This window comes from Erpetoichthys calabaricus, chromosome 5, assembly GCF_900747795.2.
Source record: "Erpetoichthys calabaricus chromosome 5, fErpCal1.3, whole genome shotgun sequence".
In the NCBI taxonomy this organism is placed as follows: Eukaryota; Metazoa; Chordata; class Cladistia; order Polypteriformes; family Polypteridae; genus Erpetoichthys; species Erpetoichthys calabaricus.
The window spans coordinates 69,401,294-69,413,472 of record NC_041398.2 but is presented as its reverse complement, the minus strand read 5'-3'; the positions used below and the strand labels follow the sequence as shown (position 1 = coordinate 69,413,472).

At 37.7% G+C, this 12,179-nt stretch overlaps 1 protein-coding gene across 1 annotated transcript in view; it reads right to left on the bottom strand.

Moving 5' to 3' along the window:
* Positions 1 to 10,486, bottom strand: part of mxd4 (MAX dimerization protein 4) — a 49,291-nt gene extending 38,805 nt beyond the window's left edge. The window contains exons 1-3 of the mRNA XM_028801636.2: positions 10,211 to 10,486; positions 9,615 to 9,714; positions 2 to 31 (exon numbers count right to left, since the gene is read on the bottom strand). Of these exons, the coding sequence (XP_028657469.1) occupies positions 2 to 31; positions 9,615 to 9,714; positions 10,211 to 10,268 (188 nt within the window). The 5' untranslated portion in view covers positions 10,269 to 10,486. The remainder of the gene's footprint in view (position 1; positions 32 to 9,614; positions 9,715 to 10,210) is intronic.
* Between the last annotated feature and the right edge of the window lie 1,693 nt (positions 10,487 to 12,179).

Here is a 12,179-nt window from a genome sequence, read left to right as displayed (position 1 = left end):
CCTATGTTTTTCTAGCTCATTGTGTGAGGATCTGCAAAGACAAGAAAGAGTAGCAATTAATACCAATTGGTAAAATTAATGGTGAGAAATATTGAGAAATGTGAGAAGTCTGCACATATTGAAGCACACGGTCAGAAACAGTCATGCCACTGCAAAACCGCTGGTAACAATGCACAAGATGCTGCCTGTGAAAGGGATGAAAGCTCATTTCATACAAAGGAGTCTTAAGGATCTTAATTAAATGCAAACATGTTCTCTTTATAAATATTACTTAAACAAGCGGAATCGGTTTGTCATCATCTTAGAAGGTCTTTGGGAAAAAAACCCAACCAGAAAAGGGAATGGTAGCAGCCAAAAAAGAAAAGAATAGAAACACCCTGGAGTAAGTGAATTGTCATAAACCAGAAACAGATTGCCAAGGACAATGCCCCAAACATATTGGGCAGAAGGAAATAAATAAATAAAAATTAAAAAAAAAAAAAAAAAAAAAATGTGTGTCCCCTTTGTCCAAAGTTTTATACTACACACTCCAGATCTATTCTCTAGCACCTAACTATGACCAATTCCAACAAGGTCTTGAGGATGCCATAGTCATAATAGGTGCCTACATACGAAGGAAGGCAAAAAGACCCACAGAAATGGTCAAAACTGTCTGTTGGTAGCTTCTCAGTATTTAATGGCAGCATTTTAATTACAGTGTATTCCTGATCATAGTAATAGCACCTCAAAAGTAAATAAATAGAGGACTGCAAGGAAAATATCTAAAATTAATCAGAGGAAAAGGCAACTATTAACTGATAATGAGAAAGAGGACCTAGAAATTGGAGGACAGTGTTGTTGGTGGGTCAGAAAAATACTTCCCCTGATCAAATGGCTAAATATTGCTATCTGCCTTTTTTACAGATATTTTAAGTTATTCAATATTTTTTTGTTTTGTTTTATGTCTGTATGTTAAGAAAGTAAGAATGTCTGTGTTACATTAATTAGGTTCAGTAAGAACCCACTCTTTGAATGAAGCTTTCGTTTTACCAGTCAGCTTCATAACTTTTAAAAACAAAATAAGAGACTGCAGCACCAAGCAGTCCTAAAATTCCTGGGTGTCTTTCACATAAAGTGAGGAGCTTAATAATACGAGAGGACCATTGAGTAGAACCACTGCTTATCCATAATTAAAAAAAAAAAAAAAAAAAAAACTGAATTTGTTTTGAATATTTATTATGAAGGCGGACACCTTCTGCTAGGGGAGTAACAGTCATGTCCCGCCAGGAGCGGACCCAGGACATACATGAAGGATTCTTTTACTCTGGTGACATAGAAAGCCTGGTTTGTATAAATTAACATGCTACAAGAGAGTTTATTAGCCACCTCATGCTACTGTCAACACTTTGTGCTTTAAGGGAACATAAATTGCAGAAGTGGATATTGCTCATATGGATTTGCCTGTATACATAAAGGCAAAACCAATACCTGACTATGTCATTCTAAACCTTCAAGAAAGAATGAAGATAACTTTATAGATTACACACAAGGCCATGAATGTTACACACTGGAAGTTCCATCTAGTTATGAACTTCTACAGTGATATTTAAATCTCCATTTGTGGGAATGCAACAAATGAGCACAGAATACCACTTACCTTTAAACTACACATGTGAAACAAAAATGTCAAGTGTGAAGGATAAAGAGTGGGGGTAGTTTTCGGATAGTGAGAAATATTAGTTTATTGTGTTGGAACTGGATTTTATGCTTACTGTACTATGAAAATTAAAACCTTCATTTGAAAGCAGAAGTTTCTATCTGTTATAATTAAAGATATCGTAACGATGTGCAACAGGATTTCTCATGGAAGCTGTAGCAAACATTCCTAACAATGAAGGATGACCACTATATTTAAAGTAATGGCAAAGCAGATGGCTCTTTTCAGCCTCAATTAAGTCTTCCACTTTCTCATCAAAGTCGGACTTTGTCATACAGAGTGTAAATGTATAGAAATGTCTAACACTCCAGCAAAAAAGTCTGCGGATGCACTACTACTATCTTTTTTTACATCACTTGATGTGAAAGTATTACATTCAGTAACACTCATCTGTTAAGATTTAAAGAGCAACAAAGGTGTTAGGTAATAATTCCAACTGTAGACTCATATCTTCATCGTTGTCCCCTTTTGTACATAACCAAGTTCCTGTTTACACTTAAAATTCACACCAATATTAGACTAGTAGAGGTTAAAAATTAGCATGAGTCATTAGATATTTGTAAAAACTACAACACCAACTGCACCGGAAATGTACAGTGTATAAAGAAATTTTTAACTTATATTTACAAACTAAATACATTTCCTCCCAGTTACCATTTAAGGATTTGTAAGAAAAAACGTTTTCAAACCCAAATGAAGCACTCAATTCAAGTTGTTGTCTAAAGGGTTGAGCAGACCCTTAAAAGAACTACCCTCTCTATAACAAGCAATGCTAAATACTGTACAAGGACGGAACAAAAATATATTTAGTATGTATTCTATACACAGACACACACATGCATATGTGACCCTGAACTGCATTAAACATGTTCCTAAATTGATGTTGGAAAAGATAGATTACATGTCTTTTTTATTTCAAATGAGCTTGTTCTACTTTAAATTATATATTCCCAGACCTATTACCATATTGTACATCAAAATTATAATAAAGGAATTTCAACAGTATATGCAACGATAAGGTACTTTAAAAATAAAATAAGAATTCAATGGTTTGATTTTGGATTCAGTACAGCAAAAGCCTTCCTGTACACATGAGTAACAATTAAATCCAATTTAATAGTAGCCTCTAATTTACAGTAAATGTCTAAAAAGGGAAGACAAGAGCCTTATAAAACCTACTATTAAACCTCAACTACTGAAAAAAAGTCTGCTGTGCCTCCTAACAGTTTGGTCCAAATTATTTGTTGTTAAAAAAAAATTACATTCCAGACAATACTATATTCAAAAAATGTTATTACTTTAAAATTGTCCAATGACCTAAAATGTTTTATGACCAAAAAAAAAAAAACAACACCACTGCATCTGAGAGAATGGAATCTGTTTCTATTTTTAATTGTAATCATTAATATTACACAGTAAGTGTGCTTTGATCTAGATCAAGCTAAATAGTATACATTTGTGATCTGGCTCAAATATTTAATCTCATGTCAGCTTCCAATTGAAGTGTAAATATTCTGCCAAGGTTCAGATGGATTGGAAGATATGCATCTTAGACTTGTGACAGCATTTCTTACAGCCTGTAGTGGTCAACACAGGTTAATAAATCTGTCTACTGAAAAGTAAATGATACCATTCTTTAAAAATGGGACTTTTATGCATATACTCAACTATACATGCAGGTTAGTTTTAAATTATGCAATCTGCAATTACCAACTTCATTTGAGCCCTTAACTTGGAGACTGAACATAATCAATGCAGTAAAAATGTTTCTTTAGCTCCACTGTATAACAATTGATATTTTGTCCTCTGCAGAAAGGGCTTGCTTTCTCCTGTATGTCTGTGGGGAGGCAACTTGAGGCAAGATTGCAAGTGGTGAAACATGCAACTGGTTTCTAATACGCATGCAAATGCCCTTACAGGAAGCCACATACAACAGGTATTTTTTTTTTCTTTTTTACTTAAAGCTCAATTGAAAGTCACTGGGCTCCTCTTGGTCCACTTGAGCAGTATGTGAGCATAGTAAGTCTAGGTCAAGTTGGATGACTCGGGTCAGGTTTCACTTTTCTTATCTGATCAGAGCTACTTTGCAGCTCTCATGAACAGAAAAACAATGCAGTAAATGTGCTACACTGCAAATATAATGTCATGACACATTTATTAACTTTATAACCTTGTTGGTGATCTGACTATAAATAGTAGAAAAAATTATTTTTCAGACATATTATTTTATTTCCCTTTGTATATCTGTAGGAGTTCTACCCTATTCTCAGTTTCACATAATTGGCAGAAGAAAAAAAAAAAAAGTAAAATTTGGCCACACTTAATGCAGCTTTGTCCAGCACTTTATATCCTTTTTCTAAAAAGTGATCAACACTGTAGAAGCCATTCCAGATGTAGCCTTGGGAGTGTGATACATAGACTTCCATTCATTTTCATTACCACCTCACTTTCGACGGGGATGCACAGAGCCAGAGATAACCCATTTAGCAATGGGAGTAAAGACTAAACTAGCACTGGATAAAATGGTGATACATCAAAAAAAACAACCATACAGTGACACACATACTGGGGCCAATTTGCAAATTCCAGTCTACCTAAGGTAATTTTGCCATTTGCAAATTATTTCATAACTACTGATGTGTCAAATAAAAGTAATCATAAAACTAGTGCATTTTGCACCACTTATTTAATGTTGGTATTCGCAAATCAAACTGTGCAAGGGGGGAGAAAAAACACACAGAGACTAACACTTTATTTTACTTAAACTTTCAGTTTACCGAAAATGCTTTAATACACTCAAAATATTCACAGACTGAAGACTCTGAAAATACTATGTCCAAAAGTCACTTGAATAAACTGAAAATAAAGCAGAATAGAAAAATAATGTAGGCAAACTACTGACCTACAATAAACTTCTGAATAATTAAGTTAGACTGCAACAAACTGAACTTGGAATAAATTGCAAACAAAAATAAATCAGTTTTCTTTTAAAATAAGGGTATATTGGGTTATATTTTAAGTTTCCAGAGAGGTGAGACTCTGAGAAGACTAACATCTCTGCAAGTCCTTTAGCAATGGTATATACATACGTACAAAGGAAATTTCCAGTGTCAATTAATATATTATGATGAGCAAGGCCAATGGAAGTCACCTAATTTTATACTTGTGCTTCAGTATAAGAGCTCAAAAGAAAACAAAAATGGCACCCTGCGCCCACGACTGAATGCAGCCAGCAAACTTATTTGCAGATAGCTGTCACTCGACTATACCAATGAAGGTACAGTAGCTCCTGGAGTACAAAAACCCTGTCCATCTAGCACTGCATAAATAATGCAGTGAACCTGTCACAATACTATTTTATGGTCCTCATAATTCACTGTTGGAAACAATTGCCTTGTCATTTTTTGCATGCTGGGTTGTTTATATTCTTTGTGTAGAGCCCTTGAGCATACATTTCATAGGTTCATTCAGAAGTTTCTGTTCGCTTCCTTAATTCCTAGTGCAGCCTGCCATGACATTATATGCTGCCAAAGTAAGATCAAAAATAAGTCATTGCTATGACTGAATTGTGTAATCTGTGCTACCAGTTATACTTAAGTGTCTACTATAACTGTTTTCTGTACCTAATTGCCATTTGCAGAAGATGGGCAACGGATTCAATAGTAAGAACAGGAAGTTTTTTAAGACTTTGATTCTATAATAGATTAGTATAGATTTACAAAAAAGGTGCACAGTGAATACTACAGCAGTGGTTTCCTCTCACCGTTGAAAAAGACATACAGACATGTCAACTGGGATACATTATTAAACAGTTATCCCAAATATGCACATACAAATTCTTTTCGTGCATGCTGCGTAATAGACTGGCATCCCTGCCCATTGTTTGTTCGTTCCTTATTTGAATCCACTGTTGCTGGAATAATTTTTGATCCTGGAGGTTGAAGGGATATAATAAAACTGTTGGTTCTAGTAATGATAAATATAAGAAAACTACATTTGTTTATACATACACACACACACACACACACACCATATACAAAACACACAACTCAAATTATTCTAAAACCTTCTTGCAACAAATCTGCAAAATATTTGACTATATTGAATTATATACCTACTTTTTTGCTATAGTAGTTTTCAGACATCCCACTTTTGATGTTTCAGCTTCCCATGTCTTAGAATTTCCAGTCTGATTTTTGGAGACAAGTGATGTTGTAGCTAATTTGCTACTTGGTCCACACAAAAGGCAATTAAAGCTTAGCTTAGCCTGACAGCATCCGAACAAGACACACTGTATATGTACTACATTTCATAGTGCTTAGAATCAAAATCTGCATAGCTAATATGAAGTTTGCTCTGTTTCCATAAATTCATGTGCATTTCCTTCCAAAGCCATTGGGCATTTTGTTAGGTTACTAGCATCAAATTAGCTTGGACTTCCCAGGGGCTATCCTTAATAAGCTCTATGTAACCTTCAGGGTTGGCATGAAATTATGATTATGTTTTTGTAGTACACTGTCCCCAAAAGACAGTTTATCCTGGAAGCAATGAATGTGTGACAGGAACCAACTCTTAAGGGGTGAAGTCAGTCCAACATAGAGCACAAAACAGAACACTCACTAATGGAATTGAGTTGCCAAATAACATAAAATTAATTTCGGTATAGTTTTGTATAGTGTTCTTTACTGAATGTGGGCTCAGAGCACTATAACAAGTTCTCAAGTAAAATTACAAAGTTTAAAAATTACTAATTACATATTGCATACAGCATAAACATACAGATTAAGGACTCCACTTATATATCATCTATGTCAATTTACCTGCAAGTAAATGTGTATTGGTTTATTTTCGGAAGGATTATTTATTCATTATTGTTTGCATCTATTTCTGATTTGCTTTACAGTATTTATTTTTGTCATCCCGTGAAACACTTTGAGCTACATTCCTTGTATGAAAATAAAATTCTATGAGCAGTTCCACAGTCAGGTAGACTGACAAAGTCAGACACAGACACTGTCACAGTTCTGGAGCCCTAGGCCAACTGGCTGTCTACCACCCACCTGGGCAGTCTACCATGACAGCAGAACCTTTTCCTCTTTTGATTTCAAGGCCAGAATTAGGCCTTTTTACTGTAGGAGAAAACTGGTGTTGAAGAGAATACTCATGAAGACTCCATAAAAGAGGAAGCCTAGTCAGGAATTGAGAAGCTAAGCCCAAGGCCAAGCCCTGGAAGTCCCTCAAAACAACTCTCTACCTATGTAATACTTAACAAAGATATATTTTTACCTTAGTAATGGAGTCACAGGCTGAAGTTCCCATGCCCGGAGCTATAACCTATTTTAGGGAGTTTGCAACACTAAAACTGCAAGAGTATATATATCCTTTAAACACAAAACTGTACATAACAGATGGAGATCTGGCCTTGTTGCTCCACCTTTTCAAAATGAACAATGTCCATCCATCCATTTTCCAACCCGCTGAATCCGAACACAGGGTCACGGGGGTCTGCTGGAGCCAATCCCAGCCAACACAGGGCACAAGGCAGGAAACAATCCTGGGCAGGGTGCCAACCCACCGCAGGACACACACAAACACACCCACACACCAAGCACACACTAGGGCCAATTTAGAAACGCCAATCCACCTAACCTGCATGTCTTTGGACTGTGGGAGGAAACCGGAGCGCCCGGAGGAAACCCACGCAGACACGGGGAGAACATGCAAACTCCACGCAGGGAGGACCCGGGAATCGAACCCAGGTCCCCAGATCTCCCAACTGCGAGGCAGCAGCGCTACCCACTGCGCCACCGTGCCGCCATGAACAATGTATTTATTTATTATATATATATATATATATATATATATATATATATATATATATATATATATATATATATATATATATATATATATATATACACTCATATATATAACAAAGTATAAATGAAATCCATTTTTAAAAATGAACACATAATTTCTTTTACTTTTTGTATTGTTTTACATTTTGCACAACTTTGCCTGGTCACATCCACACAAAGTTTGCATATTCTTCTTGTGTTGTTGTCGACATTTCTTCCAAAGTTGGGAATATCAGGTAAATCACATCCATAAAATGGGCTGGAATGAGTCAATGAGTGAGAGTTAGGCGATTACCGCAGTGGGCTGTTTTCTCATCCGGGTCTGAATGTCTACTGTAGTACATCCAGTGACTCCAGTGGGCAATCTATTGATAGTTCTTTTAACTTGAATCCAGTTTGTTAAAGTACGAAACATCAACCCATGATTCTCAAATTCAAACTTCCTACAATAGCTTTTACCAGAATGACATTACCTTTTATGTTTTTAACAACCGAATAAATACAACACATCCTTTTTGATGTATTGTATTCATGATGGCATATATAATAAAGGTTACCTAATAAAACAATCATTATGTGAAATAATCAGTGAGAAAGTCAAGTAAAATGACACCTTTTGTTGGCTAACTAAAAAAAGATTACAATATGCAAGCTTTCCAGGCAACTTAGGCCCCTTCTTCAGGCAAGATATAATCAATGTAATTTCAATTAATCAAATGTAATCAATCAAAAGGTGTCATTTTACTTGACTTCTCACTACATTCATAACGGCTAACACGGTACAACACCCGAATACTGTGGAATAAACAGGAAGAAAAGGTTTATACCTTAGGGTGTCCCTCCGCCTACGGCTGGTGCATACAGCAGGGAAGCCCGATTTTAAGTCATTTTCACACGCTCGTAACTACAGGGCTGGGGGTGCAGCCCATCCCGTCAACACTGGTCACAAGGCTGTAAACAGGCCCGGTTAATGTGCACCTCAAGAGCTCCGATTTTTGTGGTTATCAAGCATCATATCGCGCACACAAATCAGGGCACAAAATGTAAACAAAGCCCAAAGACAGAGGTCATTGTGTGTACGTAAGATCATCAACATCTTCATCAACCAACGGATATTGCACCCCCCGGCCCCCCGCTTTAAGTTCAGGCAAACGAGACTGATAAAAGTTGTTTTGTTGTGTAAGTGGCGCGAGACGATTGGCTTCATTTGTAATGGTAATCATAAACAATCCCGGTGGTGGCGACTGGAGAGGTGACGTTGTTTGCCAGGAGCAGCGGTAGCGCCCGCGCACGGACTCGGAGTCACCGCGTCTGCGCACCACGACCGCGCTATGGCACGTCCTTTGGGTCACACACGTTCAGACTCGACTTACGTTTAGTGTCACTGTCACGTGCGAACTTCTTACTTGCGAGTGCCAACACGCTGTTGTATTTTTTGCAAGAGCAAACCGAGCTAATAATATTTTAATTGTGATACAGCTGCATGCAAAAAATCGCCTTAAATAATGGGAGAGGCATGAGCATCTTCACCTGTTTTCCGACTGATCGACACCAATAATAAGCATTCTGGAAGCACTTTGGTAAAATAATAAAACGGGGATGAGATACAAGTAGTTGCATTTATTAAAACGGGCATGATTCGAGTACTTCGGAAAAAACAGTCTTGCGTGCGAACACAGCCGGGTGAATCCAAGCCATTCGTCCGGTTCAAGTGCGCCCCTGTGGTGCTGCCTGTTTTTCTTTAACCCAAAGCTTAAATTTCATTTCAAGTGCTACGGTAATTGTGTCACATCAGATCAAGAGGTCACCTACACGGAGAGACTCGAACACGGATTTGCAGACGTCTCCTTCACAACTACGGACGACGAGAGACGCGGGTTCGAAGCGACAGGCTGCTGTACGCGTGGCACTGTTTATATACGAGATCAAAACAGAAAGCCCAGCCCAAAGAGAAAAAAATGGCGTCCGGGAACGAAGCACTGCTACACAACAACGAGAGATACAGACACACACAGAGAAACAAAACTGTCATCTGTGGTATACAGAGATTTAATGTTTACCTATTATTCTGCGTTTTCCTCGAGATTGCTGATGCTTTCGTCTTCTTCCTGGAAAAGTCGCTATTGTACGGTAAAACTGATGCGTACCCGTGTTCTGCTTCTAGTAAAGTAAACAAAATTCAGAGTTAAATGTTGCTGACAGCAATACGAAATGATTGCGTACAATACAGTGCATAATTGCCAAGAGGAGAAAAACTAGCTAAAATTAATTGGAATCTCCACGATCCGCTGCAATCGCAAGCTGTGCGCTTGACGCGACAAGAGCTTTCCAGCGCAACACACAACAAACATGCACAATATCATTGTAAACTAGCTTTTATATTCATAGATTTAATCTACATATTGAACCTTATGTCATGAGAAAAAATGAAGCTATTCACTTAACAGACTGAATATGCACCCCATCCCCCGCCCGGAAAATTTATTCTGCAGCCAAATATGCAGGAAAACATCAATCCAGTCACGCAATCAGTAGAACGTTTTAATTTCATTACTCCACCTAGTTTCGATAGCGTTTAAGGTACAAGGAATATAATTACTTGCTAAAATAATAAAGATAACAATAATGACCCAGATTTGAAAGTATTAAATATTACCTCTGTCTCTTCTTTCTAAATATTCAGCGGCTTCGATAAGCATTAAAAGAGATTCCATGTTGGCGTATTGTTAGTACAAAAATAAGTTTTTTTATGTACACGTTATATTAAAATAAAAATAAAAAATACAAAAAAAAAAAACAAAAACAACGACCAGATCAATACGAGCCACACTTCAGAACCTGGGGAACTTCCAAGCCCATTTGATCGCACCTAAACTAGTACTAAATTTCCAGATTGACAGTCGAGCATCCAATCATATCATGCTTTCTGGCACGGGTTTGCGCTTTAAAGCCCACAACCAGCCAATCAAAAAACATCGCCATCAGGGGGTTACAGTAGAAGGGTGATAGAGTACGAAGGCTGCGCCCATTGGTTAGACCGTGATAGTAACAATATAGATGCAGAACCTTAGCAACAGCACGTTTGACCCGTCCCCTAAATTAGCTATTGGCTCATTCTTTACCTTCTGTCTAATGATAGGGCGCAGAGCTAAAGGGGCGTTTCAGTGAAACCTGAACTTGAAGTTGTGGCTGAACGGGCGGGGTGAGCAAAGGCGAAAAAGAGTTTAGGCAATGTAGGGTCAGTTCTTTTTTTCGTGCAGAGAAAAAAACAAGTCATATTCAAAGAAAAAAAATCCAATCAGCGAAACGTTTAAAATAAACAGGTAAAGCATTTTTAAGTCGCTTGCTTAAACCCTAAGGTTGCGCGTTATGACTATTGCCACGTCTCCCGTTAATTGCAAAACATAACTTTCCTGCTGGGAATCAACCCCTTTGCGTGACCAGCATTACCACAGAACAATCTGCGTCAGGTTAAGAAGTTCTTCCTTCTCAAGGCGACAGAGCCTGAAGGAAAAGTAAATAAACTTAGAGAATTACGTGGCAGAGACCCACCCTCAGTCTCTTCCCTAGGCTCTCAAATGAGACGAGTTTAAATCTCTGCATAAATCATCGAACAATATTATTATTATTATTATTATTATTATTATTATTATTATATACACAGTATAGAAACAGCGTGCATGTCAATGGCTTAAAACTGAAGAGCCCTCAGTATCATTGCGGTTATTAACATATCTTTTTAGCGTACCCCAAAGTGACTGGTGGCGCAGTTCACACATTACGAAATAAAGATGTTCTTAGAAATACCAAGAAATGCGAAGGTAAATTGGCTACGTGCTTGGGGCAACGTGCGGCAAAGGCTGACCAAGAGCCCGAGTCAGGTGGGTGCCGCCGTCATTGTCTTGAGGAAGAGCTACGTGCGGAAGACAGACAGTGCGGTGACGTCATGACACTGACGACGATGCCGCCCAAAACAAACTTGAGCTGCGATTGATCAGTCAAATTATAGGGAGCTATCAACATGTGATAATACTGAAAAGCTATGAATAAATGAATTTCCCATTGGGATTAATAAAGTATCTATCTATCTCTATCTAAAGAAAATAAATCACAAATTTTCTCAATTCTTATTTCAAAACGACCGGAATTATTAATGCAATTTGCTATTGTACAGGCTGAGACAAACAAGCCTGTCAAAACAATGCAGCTTAAATACGTGTACACAGACTTCATCCATCCATTGTCTGATCTGCTTATGACATGTTCCCCTCACTTACATTCATATCCGATCTATTTAAGACAACTGTATACTTCAATAACTTCTATAGGTATTTCAGGATCACTGCTTTAAATAGGCTTAAAGAAGTAAAAGTAAACATCTGATATGGAAACAAGAAATAGATAGACAGATAGTGTGGATAATGGCCTGGACACAGACAGGTGGACACCGATGGTTCACCCAACACACGTTTATTTACACAATCCATATTTACAAAGTGACAGCACACAACCCCAAAACTCCCCCAAAGTCCAGGCGTCAACAATGCCTTTTCCTTCAGGCTGCCTCCACTCCTCTCCTCCTGAGCTCTGTCTGTCTTCTTCCTGACTCAAGCCCATTGGGGCTC